Below are 18,239 nucleotides of genomic sequence, written 5' to 3' on the forward strand. Positions count from 1 at the left end.
ATTATCCTGAATTTAATATTCCTCTGCACATTTCACATCACTGAAACTGGCAGCTTCAAATTATGAGGTCTTGAATGAATTTTAGAACACCATTACTTAAATCAAGCTTATTCCCGAGATATAATGATTTAAAAAAAAAATCCTTGGGGGACTTATTCATAGGGAAGTACTTGGACTTCAATTCTAATTAGGAAATAGGCAGGAGAGAAAGGTAGCCCCTCTGGATACACATTATTGATAGTTCCATATTATTTGCGTATATAAAAACAGCTCACATTTACAGAGTACTTTCCACATAATAACTCAATAAGGTAGGTAGCACAATATTATTTTTCATATTTTATAAATAAAGTCATTAGGATTCCTAGAATTGAGTCAACTTTCCAATGATAGACACAACAAAGAAGTAATGGAGTCAAAACTTGATTAATGTCTCCTAACTCGAAGTTCAATATATGCTAAGGCAATATGCCTAATAGGGATTAACTGGGATGTTGGAGAGCTCCTGTGCATGCCCAACCTAGGCTGGAAATGTTAGAAGGCTTGGGATGACACACTGGTAACCTATTATGTCACTAAATTAATGAACTAGTGCTGACACAGTCACAACCACCTTCCACCCATACTGATTTCCTTTTTCCCCATTTTGAGACTCTTTACACTAGATAGAACCACATACATAAAAAACATGAAATTCTGGGTTAGGATATAAAAAGCCAACATATAAACAAGTTACTGGAACTATGACAATCCTAAATAATTGGTTTTACAGGACATATACTAAAAACAAAAACAAAACTGTAGGAATTAAGTTCTTAATAAAGGAAATACATGGTAGCCTCACATTAGCACTTTATTTGGAGTGCATCCAGAATAATCTGCCTCATAGATGAATCTACCTTTGTGATGAGCTTCTCTGGATACTTCATAGGACTCAAAATGAGCCCACTTTAAAATATATTAGCTATCTCTTCCATCTCACTATTTTGTGATTTCATATTGTATTTTGACATAAGAAATCAGACAAGAATTTTCTGAGAATTTTGTGGTAGCAACAGTTAACACACAAAGGTCTACAGATGACACAGAACATATGACCAAATACTTAACTCAAATTTTACAATAAGTTATTGGACGAACTCCATAAAAGAAAAAGCAAAAAGAATTTCTCTGGTATTAGAAGGCCAAAATTTTACCTGTATTTTTGGGATGGTCTGCCCTCCTAATCTCTACAATATGGAAGAGACTATCATATCTTAAATCAGATAAGACAAGAGTGAGGTCTTGGGCTGATTAAAATTTAGCAAACTTGCTTTATTATTGCTTTTTAATATTATCTTCAATACAAATTTTAATATTATCAATACAAATTTTCTCCCTTTCCCTCCTTTCCCATCAAATGAGAAAGCAAAATATATGAAATTCATTATATACATGAGGTCATGCAAAACATATTTCCACATTAACCAGATAATGAAAAAATGTTAAAAAAAATATAGGGAAAAAATATATATATATATATTTATATATATATTATATATATATATATATAATTATATATATATATATATATATATATATATATATATATATATATATACCTTAATCTGTATTCAAGAGTCCATTAGTTCTCTATCTGGCAATGGGTACCTTTTTTCATCATGAAACTCTGGAAATTTTTGTGCATCACTATATTAATCAGAGTTTTAGCAAGCCTTTTATAAAATCTTGCCAAGTTTTAATTCGTTTATTCTCTTGAAAGTAGAGGCCTGAGTACTAGTGAGGAAGCCTGCCTACCTAAATCTTAAATTTCTAAAGGCCAAACTCTGGACTTCTAGAAGAGGGAATAGTAATAAACTGTCAAGAAGAGAGAAAGAGAAAGTAGTATAGCTTTTTCACCTCTACCCACTTAAAAACAGATTCTTCCAAATCACTGTTTTGCTACTAACAATCATCCCTTATGCAAAAAGTTGTCAATGTTTAATATGAATATTTTATATTAAATATCCAACCAAGCAAATATGAAATCCATGAAATATAATCTCTCAATCTTTCTAACCAATCTTTTAGCCATACTTAATAATAATGGTCACCCATTGTGGAGAATATTCCTTGGTTTACAAAGAGCTTTAAAGTTTCAGTGGAGATGGGAGGAGTACCTCCGTGGTCTTCTGTGGACAAACAGAATTGAGGGCAAAAGTAACTGCTAGTGAATCTAATAACCTACCAACTCTACTAACTTTCCTCCAGGTTCTTTTTTTATCTATCTAAGAGCATGAGATATTTCAATTCATTATATATTTATTAAGTATGAATTATGTGTCCAAGAATTATGTGAAAAGCAGTGGAATGTATATAAAAAGGCAAGTTTTTTCTGCCTTCAAGGAATTTACAATCTAATGGAAGAGTTTACAATCAGTCTTACAAATGAGCCTTATTCTGCTGTCATAGGAGCCCTTTCTTTCTTTCCCAAAAATGCTTCCTGTTCACAAGACCATTATCTTAATAAGTAGTTAAAATGGATTCAATAAAAATTACAATCATCTTATTGTCTGCCACATTTCCAGGATGGCGAAACTATTCAGATTAGAATTTTTTTTCTTCTAGCTACAGCTTCCCAAATAGGGTGTTTGATCATCAATATCCCAGCTTCCAGTTGCCTCACTGAAACATAAGAAAAACAGTCTAAATTTTATATATATTTAGTGGTATCAAATCCAGAATGTCACCTTTAAGTTGTCTAGGGGACATCTATGACTTCCTTCCCTTATTCTCCCAACTCAGTCTCTTTTCATTCTGACTATGATGTGACTGGTTCAGGTCGCTAGCCTCTTCAACTCGATCACCTCTCTTTCTACAAGGCTCTACTTTTGTTAGAAATTAATGACGTTTAAAGGTTCTTCTGGTCAGAACTTAGCACGAGGAGATGAGAAAATCAAAAGCCTTTTGGTATTTCTCTTCATCTTTCTTCATCTTCACGTTTAAAACATAGCATAAATTGTTCATCTGATAATACCATCCTTTCTTGTAGTATTACCATCTTCTTAATTCCACCATGTCTACCTTTTGTTTGGGGTCCAAATATTTTTTAAAGGATTCCATAATGAGTCAATATGGAAAAAGAAATAAAATCTGGAATTTATTGAGAATTGTATGGTGAAGAATATTGAATTCGGCATCACAGAATGGCCATATCACAGAATCTCAGAGTTAAGACGTCAGTAACCAGTAAATCTAATCCAAATATAAAGGAATATTTATTGTTGTATACCTGAGGAATGTTCATTTAGTCTCTGAAGACCTCCAATGAGGGAAAACTCAGTAACTCCCATTCTACTTTTGGACAGTTCTAATTGTTTGGATTATTTTCCCCAAGTCAGATGACCTGGGTTCAAATCCTAGCTTTCATAACTATGAATTCTATGAATTGGAGCAAGTTATCTCAGCTCTCTGGACCACAGTTATTTCATCTTTAGGTTAGAATGAGTCACTGATCTCTAAGGTTCTTTCCATTTACAAATTCACAAACTATGATCCTCCATAATTTAGAGAGAAAGGCAATCAAAATGTTTTACAAACTAAGATCAAGAACCAAGTAGTTGCAGGATCAAGAACCAAGTAGTTGGGTTGATGAAGGTGAAAGCAGGATTAAAAGCAATAATAATGAACTCAGGAATGGGATTCATGATAGATATAGTCTTCAAGCTTAAAAAGTTTCAATGACAAGAAGCAAAGGTACAAAACTAGACAAATGAATGGCTTCATTGTATCGTGCTTATGTCAGCCTATGTGAAGTTAGGTCCTGGTCTATGATCATATAAATTTCTTTCAAATGAATGGTAGAGGGGGGGAGGGAAGTAACATTGGGAGAAAAATTGTAAAACTCAAATAAAATCTTTAATAAAACAAATGAATGGGAGAAAGAAGGTTTATTAACTTCTATGGAATCAAAAGGATCCCAGAGAGTCAGATCAATGACAATCTCAGTGTTTTACAGTCATGTATTCAGTGGCTCAAAAGTATTGAGCAGAAGTTATGTGCCTACCAATTAGCATGAATGGTATTAGGCATAGTTCTTGCCCAAACCAGGTAAATAGGCTAGTTGGAAAAAATTATTTTTAAAAAATCAAATCTGTGATCTTTATTGTTATAGGGAACTCCTTGTGCAGTGAGTAAATTACTTCTTGCATTGCAGATCAGCAACTTTTCTGAACCTTGTAAGTCTTAATTCCCTGGGACACAAAGTGGTTAAGTGACTTGCCTATGAACCCATAGCCAGTATGTATATATTAGAATCTGGGCTTAAATACAGATGTCCCTTTATCTGAGTTTTATCTCTATACCCACACTGTTGTCTCTGAGGAAAATGAAATGCTACTTCAAAAGACAGATTTGTAGATAATCATCATATGCAAAAATCTGATTTTAGGATAGTCAATTAGGAACTAGGAATACATTTAATAGAAATGTAAATTTGCATACCCCTTTATGATTTCCAAAATATTTTCCTCAAAATAAATCTCTGAGGTAGGTATTTTACAAACTAGGAAACTAAGGTTCTAAGTAGTTCAGTGATTCATCTATGACTGTACCGATAGTAAATATCTAAGTTTAGGTTTGAACAAGCATTTCCAGGTTCTAAATCCAGCTCTCTATCACTTTCTACAATGCTAACTTTGATGTATGAACAACTAAATCAAGAGGAATTAGAAAAGAAAAAAAGAGAAATAATACTAGAGTTACTTGTAAATTATTCACAGAGGAAATGGAACTTGAGTTGAACTATAAGAAATGGATAAGATGCCCAGAGAGGAAGGATATCATTTAAAAAAATTCCACAAGGGAAAAATAGCAAAGTCAAAGTGAGTATAGATTAAAAAGACTGAAACTACTTAAAGATAAGATTGGGTATTGGGAAGTAATGACAAATAAATCTATCCAAAATTATGAATAGCTTGGAAAATTACTTAGAAGGCATTTGAAAGTAATGCTCTTAAATGTTTTTGAGCAGAAGAGCAATATGATATAGCAGGTATTTGAAACCCAATGATATCTTCTTCGGTGGTGTCAAACTCATGGAAATGGGGCCACAAATCCATTTGTGAGGTTCCCTGTAGACCACAGTTTTAAAATATAACAGTATCTGTTCTTTTGCTGTATTTTATTTATTGTATTACAAATTTCCCAATTACATGTTAATCTTCTTTAGGTACCATGGAGGAAGGTGATGTGTTTGACACTTCTAATTATTTTTTGCTAATTGTACTTTCTGGAACATTACTAAAACCTAGGAAATCATTGCTGTGTTGAACACTGCTATGTTCCTCTTTCAAGGTAAAGAAGAGCAAGAGAATAATCATTTATTACATCTCTTATATTTTTATGTTGGTTTGCAAGAATTTTTTATGTAATTTGTCATGATTGGGACCACATTGTCCAAGGGGAAAAAGAAATCAGGAAAATAGAAAATGTGTGTGAACCCAAGGAGGTATAGTAAAATTAAAGTGAAATAGAGAACCAAGTAGAAGGGAAGTAACTGCAAGATGCTAGTTTAGGAATTTGAATCAAAATGTAGTTATAATGTATATTATAACATATGATTTTACTTAATCTACCTTTTCCTCTGCCCCCTAAATTTGATAAAATGAAAGAAATGTCCATAGGCAGCACCAATCTTATATAAAACCTCATTGCTTTCAATCTTAAGTAGCTCCCTCAAATGAAAAGCATAGTGAAGTAATATGAGATTCTGCTATGGAAAAAAAGTCAATAGTAAACAAATATTTACTTATTCAACCAGTTCATTGATGATCCATTACCTAGCAAGCTTTATAGAATTTAAGCAAACTGCTGCCAGGCAACAAAGAAACAAGCAATCACAGTTTTAGTTTACTAAAACTTGCTTCTACATCTTATATTTCTCTAATGTTAATAAACATTTTCTCTAAGTACAAAAGTCAGTGTTGATAATACAATGGTTGTAAAAACATTAATTCCAAAGAAAAGATTTCAAAAGAATAGTTTTTCATAATTAGAGAAAAGTAGTCCCCTCCTGGGCAGTGAACTGGTGCTGGGGTTAGAGAACCAGGTTCAAAGTTAGGAAAACTGCTTCTCTGAGTTCAAATCTGACCTCAGTCACTTGTTATCGTTGTTCATCCTTCATTCTCAAAGAGGTACAATGACATTAGGAGGGTGATGTCTTAACTTGCAAGTGAATTGGATTTAAGAGAGGTAGAGCTGTACAAAAACATCAGTCTCACTCTCTCCTCCAAGGTCATCAAAATCTAACATCAAGACAAATGTCAGGATAACTGGCAATGACCGTAGATGCAGTGAGAGTTTCTGGCCTTTTTAAGCTAAGCTCTTTACCAGGTCTCACTTTGTCTGAGGCAACATCCATTGATAGATAAGAAATGGGCCCGTAAAAGTGTCTCACAAAAGAATCAGTCTGAGAGGAGTATACTCTCAGAGGTTTTGATCAGAAAAGAAACGATTGCACTTTACAATCACTCTAACCTATCAAAATCCAAAACCCAGAGTGCTGGACCTAGAGTCAGGAAGACATCTTCCCAAGTTTAAATATAAATATAATATTGCTTTTCAAGGTGAGGATCATAAGGTCCAAAATTTCTCTAGATCATAAGTCTAGAAAGTGGGAGCTCAAAGACAAACCAGGACTTCTCATTCCAATCTGAATTCTATTTTTACTGCCCAAGTCTGCAGATCTCCTAGAATAAACATACAGAAAAATAGGATGCTTATTGCTACCTAATCCATACCTTTAACATTCTAGAAAATAAGTCAATAACTATATGTTTCTTAGTAGAAAATGAATGAATGCCAGCATTCTGCTTCTTCAGGCTATCAACAAGTGACATTCAACCATGCTGAACATCACGTCATTATTTGCTAATTAAGGGTAAAAATACATAAAAACAAAACACTAATTTAAAAAAACAACAAAAACTCCTTTGTTCCTCCATGTTCTGGGTCTGAAGCCAAGAAGACCTGAGTCAAAATCTTCAAACTGTACTTAGTTATGTGATCCTAGGTAAGATATTTAAAAACACTTAACTTCTTTCATGCCTTTTGAACTCTTTCCAATATTCCTATGTTTTACACACACACACACACACACACACACACACACACACACACATGCAGACCCTCTCTCTCCTCTCTAGTCTGTGATCCAGTGTTACTGGTCATCTTATTTCTCCATCAAGTCACTCTATCTTCCAATTCTAGGTATTTTCAGTGCCTGTCCTTATATCTGAAATGCTCTCTCTCTCTCTCTCTCTCTCTCATTAGAATATGAGTTCCTTGAAGGCAGGAGCTGTCTTTGGCCTTTCTTTATCCCCAGTATTTAACATAGTTTAATGTTTTTTTGACTTCCTGTCTGACAGGTCATGAAGTCACTCATCTAGAACTAGAAGTAGGGAAAGTAGATCGTTAGAACTATATTAAGGATAGCAGATTCATCCTGAAGTCTGAGTTCTAAGTGTTCTGAGCTCTAAGTTCTGAAGCAGTACTAAACTGACAGCTACCTTGAAATTTGAAATTTCAGCATTTAGTGAGATGGTTGGGAAACCAACACTCTCCCTACTCTCCTTTCATTCTGGCATACAAAAATCACAATGAGTCCCAGATACATAAAACTTTCTTTTGATGTTTCCATTACCTTTAACAAATCCAGGATAGGCTTTGAGGGATGGGTGGAATTTCAAATTCCTTGAGTAAAGCATTTGACAAAGTTCTTACAATTTTGCTATGTTAAATAAGCTATGCAGTTTCACAAAGTGGAGTTGTTCATTTAAAAATTAATTTAACTATAGATGGTCACGAGTGAGGATGGGAGATCCCATGCAAGTAAGAATATCATGTATGATCCTAATCAAAAGGATATTGAACAAAGTTATCCCTGTGATTGCATGTATCAAAAATTTCCCCAACTGGTAACTTTCCCCTATTTTGTACTCTTTCCATTTAATAAGATTTTCTTTCTTACATCTTAGATTTCATTGAAGCTATTACTGTGACATATATTTCATATTTTTATGACTTCAGGTTTCATTAAAATGAAAATACCAATGTTGATATGATTCAGTCCAAACAAAAATATTTCAGTGCATTAGGCTTGGGAACCATTTCATATTTAATGTACTAAGAGCTAAATTAATGTTTGTGAATAGTCTAAAGCATTATAAGACCTCTCTACTTTGTCTGTTACTTTGTGCCTGTCACTGCATAATCATAAAAATGCCCTCAGAAGACTGCTGGCCCTTTTGTACTTTTCTTTATAGCTTCCTGGTGATAAGCTTCTCCACCCTGAGTTAAGAGGAGCAGATAGTTTGTGAGCTAGAGCCATATTTTAAGCTTCCTACTTGGTCATCTGTATTGGAGTTTATACTCTTCCCTGCACTAGGCTTTAAGAACTGAGGCCATCTCCACAGTGAGGCATCAAATCTTTACATCAATCTTTACACACACCAAGAATGTAATAAATTATTTCTGAATGAATGATTGCATGATTTGAGCCATAGTACCTCTGAATCTAATAACAAAAAGTCATTATATTAGGTATTACTATACTTCCAAAGTTTTATTTTGAGAATTTTTAAAAGATTTTTCATGATAGTTCTTGAGATTACAGGAAACAACTTGAAGTATTATAAATCTCAGTTTGAGATCACTGTGGAATAATAAAAGCAAATATTTATGCCATTGATTTAGTAGTGGCATTCAATCACAAGTATATATACTTTAACTCACGTGGCTATGATGTAGTAATAATGGAACCAAGGTCATGGGTTTGTTCACCATATGAATGAGTGAATTTTACTCAATTTCAAGACCACTAGCAACCATTGAGCCCTAATCCAAGTTAATTATATCACGAATAAAATTAATTTCTTCCAGGGTTAAAAGGGAGTCCAGCTAGAGAATATGGAAGGATCAATGCAAGGCCAGCACCACAAACAATAAAATAATTCAGAACCCATTCCCTACTGATGTGGTTCATTAGTATTACTGTTACATGTATGGAACATTTTTTTAAAAGAAAGCCAAAATGAACAGATGGGCCACATTGGTTTTATTTCCCTCACCATATGCTTCCTCCTATCTATTAAGTTACAAAGAAAAATGTTAGCTACCTAGATGTACTTTCTTCCTGACCAGGTTTTTTTTTTTATTTAATCTAAAAGCTGAGTTAAGCATTTCACAAGTCACTCCCAAGTAGTTTGGTACTTAGGAAGACATATAACTTATTTTAGGTCAGCAGGGGCTCATTATTGTAGTAGTACAATTAATGACCTGTACTCTCCTATTACGTGAGTCCCCTAGTGGCCTCCTAAGCACCTAACTTAATTCCAGAGAAAGCTTCCATACCATTAAGAATATAGAGTAATACACACATCGTTGTGAATTTTCAGGTGAATAAATAAATTAAAGATCACTGCTAGTCATGAATAGCATCATACAACCATTCCACAATTAGAAAAAGATTTTAATTAAAAAAATGTAGTTTTGACTGGCAGCTTAACTCCCATTTCAATGTGCCACATTATCAAGAGCTAGAGAACATCATTCATATTGTTAGTTTGCACCTTTTTTTTTTTAACCCATCTGAAGTTTGGACCTTCACTGAACTTTGCACCTACTGCTCTGACTGATTTCACAGAATACTCCTCCCAGAGAAAGTTCATCACTTCTAAACTCACCCCCACTGACACAACTACTCTTAGTCTCCTCTTCCCAATGACAGGAGGGCATAGTACCAGACTTCTCTCATTGCCTTCCCTTAAGGTCATGAACTAAAGTCTCAGTTTGCTCCACTTTGCATCTGCCCCTCTATCTTATATCAATTCCACAGTATAAGAAGATCCTATAGTTAGTAACACCTGCTATTCATAAATCCCCTCTCTCCTTTCCTGTCTATTTGTGTATATTGTTTCCCCTTAAGAAGAATAGCTCCTTGAGGGTAGAGACTGTCTTTTTTATGAAGTGCTTTTTTTGGGGGGTTGCTGTTTTTTTTGCAAGGCAAATGGGGTTAAGTGGCTTGCCCAAGGCCACACAGCTAGGTAATTATTAAGTGTCTGAGGTTGGATTTGAACTCAGGTACTCCTGACTCCAGGGCTGGTGCTCTATGCACTGCGCCACCTAGCCGCCCCATGAAGTGCTTTTTATGAAGCATTTGGCATAGTGTCTGGTACATCATAAGGATTTAATAAATGTTTAGTGGATTGCAGTGGATTGAAATGGTTTGGACTGGATAACCACAATTCCCTCATACTCACACAAAGGCAAAGATCACTCCCCTTGTGGTCTACTTTTTTCATTTTTTAAACTCAATGCCTCATTTTTTTTTAAACCAGGCCCCTTCAGAGAAAGAATGTGTGATGATCTTTTCAGGGAAGTTGAGAATTGCTCCTCAGTCATTTGGGAGAACAATTTAGAAATTCTCTATTTTTAATTCAAATTTGCAGTTTCCCTTCGTTTTATTTTTTTGACATTCTATTCCTTTATCTTTCATTTGTCCAGTTTAAGGGCAACAGTTGGGAAGGAAAAGTTGTATCACCTCCCCCCCACCCTTCTAATTAAGGGACATGAGCTAAGCCAAATGGACACCAGGATAGATCATTCAAGTCCCAGCACATATGACAGTTGAGTACACTTTCATTAAAATAGAATGATACTGCTTTTCTTTGGCTGCAAACAGATATCTCTTAGACCAGGAAATCGTACTGCACTACAATCAAGAGGAATATGGGTACTTATGAATAAACTCCAAAATTCACCTAAGTTGGTTTTTCCATGGTTCTTTTATTTCCCCCAGCTTTTTTCTCTTTTTCAATTCAATAAGAATATCTCTCCTGCTATCTTAGATTTCCTTGAAGCTGTTCTTATACCTTAACTAAGGAAATTTCTAGTCAATTGAATTCCTTTCTCCTTCTTCATACACATATATATGTGTGTGTATATATATATATATATATATATCCCTCCAGCTCAAATGCTACTTTAAAACCCACTTTCTATATCAATACTTTCTATGCTAGATTTTTTAAAAACTTGCATAATTTTATTCAATTTAAACATGTTTTCTTCCAATATTGCAATTCATATATTATCAATTATTGATATATTCATCAATATATTATATTGATATATTATCTTTCTTATTTTACTTAGATAATGTGTATAGCACCCTACTCCAAACTAGATTTCTAGATCAGTGGTGTCAAAGTCTAACAGAAATAAGGACACTAAACCCATATGATCTCTGTGAGCCATATATTTGCTTAGGGAAACAAATATTAATGTTATTTGTGTTTTATTTCATTTTATTTTGTTAATGTTTCCAAATTTTTAGTTTAATCTTTTTCAAACAACACTTGGGAATATTATGAACGAAACATAGTAATGGACTGTGTGTATGACATATCTGCTCTAAAATAATAAGTATCAATGCTATAATTTGTGCTCCCACTTTCTCTTATCTGACTTTTGCTGTCCCCTAGGAATATTAAGATCTGTTCATAAGTCAAGACTTCTAATCAGTATTTAAATATAAAATATTTTTCAAAGATAGTAAGGAACACAGAAAGGATAATTATATCAAACCCTCGCATCAAAGAATAGAAAATATGACTTATCACTAGGTGAATGTTATTTCTGATGTCCCCTTTCCCTCAGAATAGTTCAATCCTCTTAAAAGTTTTATGATTACAGATGGAAAGCCTCCCTCCCTTTAAAACTGCCATTAAGTAAATCCAATGTTGGGTGGAACACTCATCTTTTCAAATTATTAAATGGTTTCTTGTCTGCAGTTTCACTCCTCCAACAACAGAACATCTTACCCCCAACCACCATACTTTTTCATCTTTATCCTATAGTAAAGCTTCTTCATTCTCCTGATGACATTCCAAACTACTGCAGTCTCTATAAGTTCCTCTCTTCTTTTTTCCTCTTTTCTCCAGATGTCCTTGCATGGTGTCTACCACATGTTATGTTTCCACTATCACCATACCTGCTAGAGCACATATTGCATATATCCTTAACAAAATAACAGGAAAAGGAGGTGCACTTGCTGATTCCCCTGAAAATATTATATGTATAAAACATTTAATTGCAAATTCTGTCATTGTATCTTACCAAATTAGAAGAGTAAAATTTCAGATCATGTCAGTTTAAATTTATGTTAAAATAATATTCAATATAACTTTTATGCTCCAAGAGGTGCTATTAACCAGTACTTTTCTTATTCATATAATATAATCTGATATGATGAATGATCAAATCACTTGATAAATTATATCAGTACTTAATCTTGCGAAATGAAGAGACATAACATTTAAAGGCAATGTCTAGACCCACAGTTGAGCAAAGAGAACAACCAGTACCTGACCACAACAAAAGAATGCTCTGCTGAAAGGAGAGGTTATGTGAGGCAAGTGGTCATTTTACCAATTCATATGACTTCTTTCACTGTATATTTCCAGATCTATTGCAGAGTTATGATGGAGATAGTATGACTTGGGAGACAGAGGATCTCAATTTCAATCCCAGGAATATTATTTAGAAACTATTTAATCTTGGAAAGATCTTAGCTTTGTTATTTATAAAATATAGAGATAGAACTAGATGAACTCTAAAGTCCTATGCAGATTCAAATTCTATGGAGTCTTCCCAGTTACCAACCTTTGCAGAAAATTCTTTTAGACATTTGTCTAATTCTTGATTCTGGTTTTCCTATAATCTTGCCCTTAGTGTCTTTAATTGCCCCAGTGATCAACACACATTGGCCCAAAAAGGGGACTAGTAAAATGCACAAACATATTCTTCCCAAAGGGACCACATGAGAGTGTAATCAGGGTTAGCATCCATGGTCTCAGACCAAGAATCTTTTATTATCCTGTTTAGGTACTATATGGTGCAGTGCAGTTAGTAATAATTTGGCCAAAGCAAGAAAGTTCACAGTGGGAAAGTTTTTATTTATGGAAGATCATGATTACAATAATCAGATTATACAAAGAAGAAGGATGGGTTATTGGAATAAGAAGTATAAAGTAAAAGACAAGCTAATATATATATTATATATATATGTATGTATATATATATACATATATATATGATGAATAAAAAACAGAAGCAAAAAAGAAAAATATTAGGGAAACAAATATTAATGTTATTTGTGTTTTATTTCATTTTATTTTGTTAATGTTTCCAAATTTTTAGTTTAATCTTTTTTCAAACAACACTTGGGAATATTATGAACCAAACATAGTAATGGACTGTGTGTATGACATCTCTGCTCTAAAATAATAGGTATCAATGCTATAATTTGTGCTCCCACTTTCTCTTATCTGACTTTTGCTGTCCCCTAGGAATATTAAGATCTGTTCATAAGTTGAGCAAAAATACAAAGCACAAATAGAGCATTATTTGCTCTAAACTTATGACTGAAATGTTTATTTCCTTCACTGATAAAAATTATTTTCAGAAATTAGAAGTATCTATAAGACAGAAAATGTGTGATCTCACCATAACTTCTTGACAAATCTTTTAAAATGCTATTGCAAAAATAGAAGAAAAAAATGATAATTAGCAAAGAAACCATTGAAGTATATATATTTACAGATGGCTTATTTAGAAAAACCCAGGAGCAACAAAAAACTTATCATTATACAGATATAATTTTATGATATGATAAACTACCCAAAAATCATATGTATTTTTTCAGAAAGCAGAAGAAATTGATAAAAAAGAAAATGGTATTTATAATAATTATCCAATATTGAAATGTTGACTTAACCAAGATATACATAATATATTTTTTAAAATTTTAGAGTTTTTTTCACAGAAATAACAAAAATAAGGAGAGAGATGTACATAAAACATGGGAAGCCCAAGACCATAAAGAAAGTAATACTGCCTAATTAAATTCTGGTTTTAAAGCAATACAAATTAAATGATCAATGTGATATTTCAAAAATTGGTTAAAGTAATATAACCTATATAAGAAGATAAATAGTCAAAATTATCAAAGGAGATTGGGGAGAAAGGGGGAATTTTTATTACCAGGCCTTAATTTATAATATAAATATGTATTTATAAATAGAAAGTTTAGATAAAATGAGTAAAACCAAATGCTACAATGTACTAGTATTTGTAAATTGGCTAATTATGCGATAATTAGTCAAAAAAATTATTGGAGATAAAAAAATGAATTTTAGAATATATTAGAAGAACCTAGCACACCATGCTTTCCCATTAACATTTTCCCATAGTAATAGTAAATATGTGTAAGTCATCAACAATTAGGCAGCAACACCTCTACTTCCTTCAATTCATTAACTTACTCTGACTTGATATGCAGACAAGTGAATTAATTCTCAAGAGGTGAATGTCTTCTTGATTTACTTGAGTCATTTGATTTACTTTTAAAATTTACAATTGCTTCACTAAATATTGGGAAAAGAATTTTTAATTCACAGTGCTAGAACCTTAAAACTCATTACCTAATAGAAAGCATTCTTATCAAAATCAAAAAGAAGCAAAGTTGATTTTCATCATCAACTTTTGGAAAGGAAGTGAATATGAACAGAATGGAATACTATTTTTATCAAGAAGTTTATTTTAATAAATGTCAAAAAGTTAATATATTGTTATTTGGGACAGAAAAAGATTTTTTTAAACTCCAACTTTTTTAGTTTATTCAGATACTTCTATGCATTTATCCTAATGATTAAAATCATTTATTACATTTTAGTAATTTCTTTAAAATAACAGCATTAAAGTAATAAAAAGATTCAGCATCTTTTATGAACCTAGTATTTCACTTCACTAGGTACTTTTTTAAGGAAAAAAATAAAGATATATTTATCTTTATTCTGATACTTGTTTTTGTTTTACCATTTTAAACCTTATTGTTCTTATTTTACATACCATAATAAATGACAAATGAATTTATTACTTATCTAACAAATTTCACTTTTTCCTCTATAAAAAGATTATAACAGTTTCTTCTATTAAATCTCATTCTTTCAGAGAAGTTTCTTAGTTCTGGCAAAATGAGAAAATCTCAATCTCTCTCTCTCTCTCTCTCTCTCTCTCTCTCTCAGAAAGTAATTCCCCTTTAGCCATGACATCTTGTTAGTATGAGTACATCTCTTACTGGCATTCTAAGGATCTGGAGAAACCCATTTATCTTTCTAATGAGAAAACAATTCATGAAGCAACATCAAAGATATCCCAGGACTGCCACAAAATCCTATCTTCTAACAGGCTAAGAAATTGCATCTTTAGGCAGGATAACTACCTCCACTATCAAAACAGAGCAGAGGGGGTAGCTAGGTGGTGCAGTGGATAAAGCACTGGCCTTGAAGTCAGGAGGACCTGAGTTAAAATGCAGCCTCAGACACTTTGTGACCTTGGACAAGTCCCTGAACCTCAATGCCTCACAAAGACAGAGAGAGAGAGAGAGAGAGAGAGAGAGAGAGAGAGAGAGAGAGAGAGAGAGAGAGAAAGGGTACCCAATGACAACAATCTTAGATTTGAACTGATAAAGCATTATCACTAGCAAAGATATAATTGAAAATGTGAGCAGCATCTGGAAACTGATAAAAAAGAGAACAAAAACATGAACACCAATGGCCAATGGCAAAGAGCCTGACAAAGAAAATGATGGACTGTCCCTAGCATTCTGGAACTCGAATTAGCACGCCTTCCTGGAATAAAGGTACTCTGCCATTTATTATCAATGTAACCCTGAACACTTCATTTTTCTGGACTTCAGCTTCTTCATCTGTAAGTTGAAGGAATTGTACCAGGTGATCTGTAAGGTTGTTCTCATTCTAAATTAATGACCTTGGTTAGGAAACCTATTGCCCTACCTCCCCTACTCCCTGTCTTTATTTTCTATTAAAGATACCTGGTCTAATTCCTATAGCAATTACTCTTTTACATCCTCTAATTTATTTGAAAACATTTTAAAATGTTCTTAATGTATTCATATTGTTTTAAAGGGGGCAGGTTTGCACTGAGTTTCAGTCTTTCTTTGCATCTCATTCCCTAGACTTTCATATCTAATCATACTAGAGAATGAGGAAGAATCAGGTTGAAAGCCCAGTACTTATAGGTTCCAATCAGTATAAAACTTTTATATAAAATTTCACTATAGAAAAGGAAAAAAAGTCAAGAGAATATCATTATACCTTGCCTCCAACTTATATATTTCCAATAGATCCATAACTTCTCCAAACCATTCTTAGACATATGTAAAACAAGAAAAGTCTGATCACATTATTCCCCTTTTTTATTATGAGAAATGTTACTCATGTTTCATGCTATCCAACTGAGATAATACACAAATCAGCACAAAATCAATTCCTCAAGTATGTGTGAATGAGCAACTTTGGCTCTTTGACATAGGGATTTTTCCCAAGGTATAACTAATGATCATCTTTAGCACACAAGCAATCCTACAAATAACACAGTTCCTTACCGTCAAAACTCGGGTGACACTTTGCTTCCATAGTTGTCTCCTACCAGTTCTAAACATTGCAGAAATCTATATGTCTTATAGATTGACCCGTCAAGTTAATTTTCCCTCAATAGTCTTGTAACACCCAGGAGATTTTGCCTGCTCATCACAGGGCAATTTTTTTCAAATGAAGAATCCTCCCAAGAATGTGCTAGTTTTAAATCTAGTTCCCATATCTTGAAGCCAGAACTAATCTTCTTGTATTGTTTATAAAATACATTAAAGGAATAAACAATTAAAAGTCAGCTTCTAAGACCTCAAAGCTATCTCCCTTCCAGAATTTCTGTTATTGGTTCACTGCTCTGTTCAACTGCTTTTATGTTTGTTGTTAAGGTAATACTGTTTATATACTCTATTGTTAAGGGGAGCTAATCTCAGATTCATTTATATAAGCCAACCAAGGCATTTTTAACAGTTCAGTTGCAACACAGTGTATTCTGATGTCCATTTAATTTTATTTACTTCCTCACAATAGGTTCCAAGTCAATTGAAATGTTTGAGCGATTTATTTCAGCAATGAAAAATTTTATATAACATCAAAATAGAAAGAAGGAAAGTTAGAACTCCAAACAAATTTTTCAAGTTGAGAAATTAGAACTGATTTTTGCCTAGGCAGCTTGGTGTGCACAATTAACTGCCAGCATTGTGACAAATTGTGACTAATTGCCAGATAGGCTAATTGTGACCCAAAGGGACCATTTAATTCCCAAAAAGAACAAGAAGCTCATTTCACATGCAAATGGAAAATTATGTCCATAAATTACTTGTGCTCACACAGTGGCAAGTCCAAATAAACTAAGGCATAGTAATTCAGTTGTGCTCAATAATTTGATCATTCTTGGAGTGACAATATCAGTATAAAATCATTAGAGATGTATCTTGATGAGTTTGTCACATGGACTATTCCTAATGCAGTGAAAGAATTTCACAGGAAGCCTCACAGGGACTCTTCATTTTCTAACAAAATATTAGGCTTGGAGACAAAAAGAAAGGTTCAAAACCTCCCTCTGATACTTGCTAACTATGCAAATCACTTAATATATTCAGTCTCCTCATCTGAAAACAAGGAGTTTGAACTAAAAGACTTCTAAGTTACATCTAGTTTTAGATTTATGACCTTGAAAGATGGGATCTTTCTAAGCCTGAAGTTTTCAGATTCAAGAATTAGAAATTAAGTAGGTAAGAAATTTAAATAGGTAGGAGGTTCAGGGAAGATGGTCAAGTACTAAGTAGTAAATTATGCTAACCAAACTCATGAGAAAGTAATTTATAAACCAGTTTTTACATCTTAGAGTTTATAAACCAAATTATAAGCTAGATTTCCAAGGTGTTTTGCTTTTTCATTTATAACAAGAAATAAGAATACTACATTCATGGAGGTCATTTGTTTATACAAAACAAAAACCCTGGTTAGGTATGGACACTCAGGAAACCACATTATGGTCAGAAAATTGTTCAGTAAGTATAGGTAGAGTCAAACAGTCAACAAAGCATATACTAAGCATCAAATTTATGCCAAACACTGTGCTAAGCACTAGAAATACACAGAAAAGAATGATAGTTTCCACTTTTAGAGCTCACAGTCTAACAAGGTAGACAATGTACAAACATCATACAAACAAGATATATAAATGATAGACTAGAGATGCTAAGCTGAGGGAACTAGCACTAAGGAGAAAAGCTTCTTAGCTTA

General features: G+C 33.2%; 1 protein-coding gene across 1 annotated transcript in view; it reads right to left on the minus strand.

The window, feature by feature from the left end:
• Positions 1-16,886, minus strand: part of DNAH5 (dynein axonemal heavy chain 5) — a 302,769-nt gene extending 285,883 nt beyond the window's left edge. The window contains exon 1 of the mRNA XM_074202020.1: positions 16,508-16,886. Coding sequence (XP_074058121.1) covers positions 16,508-16,564 — 57 coding nt within the window. The 5' untranslated portion in view covers positions 16,565-16,886. The remainder of the gene's footprint in view (positions 1-16,507) is intronic.
• Between the last annotated feature and the right edge of the window lie 1,353 nt (positions 16,887-18,239).

Source organism: Macrotis lagotis, chromosome X (assembly GCF_037893015.1).
Source record: "Macrotis lagotis isolate mMagLag1 chromosome X, bilby.v1.9.chrom.fasta, whole genome shotgun sequence".
In the NCBI taxonomy this organism is placed as follows: Eukaryota; Metazoa; Chordata; class Mammalia; order Peramelemorphia; family Peramelidae; genus Macrotis; species Macrotis lagotis.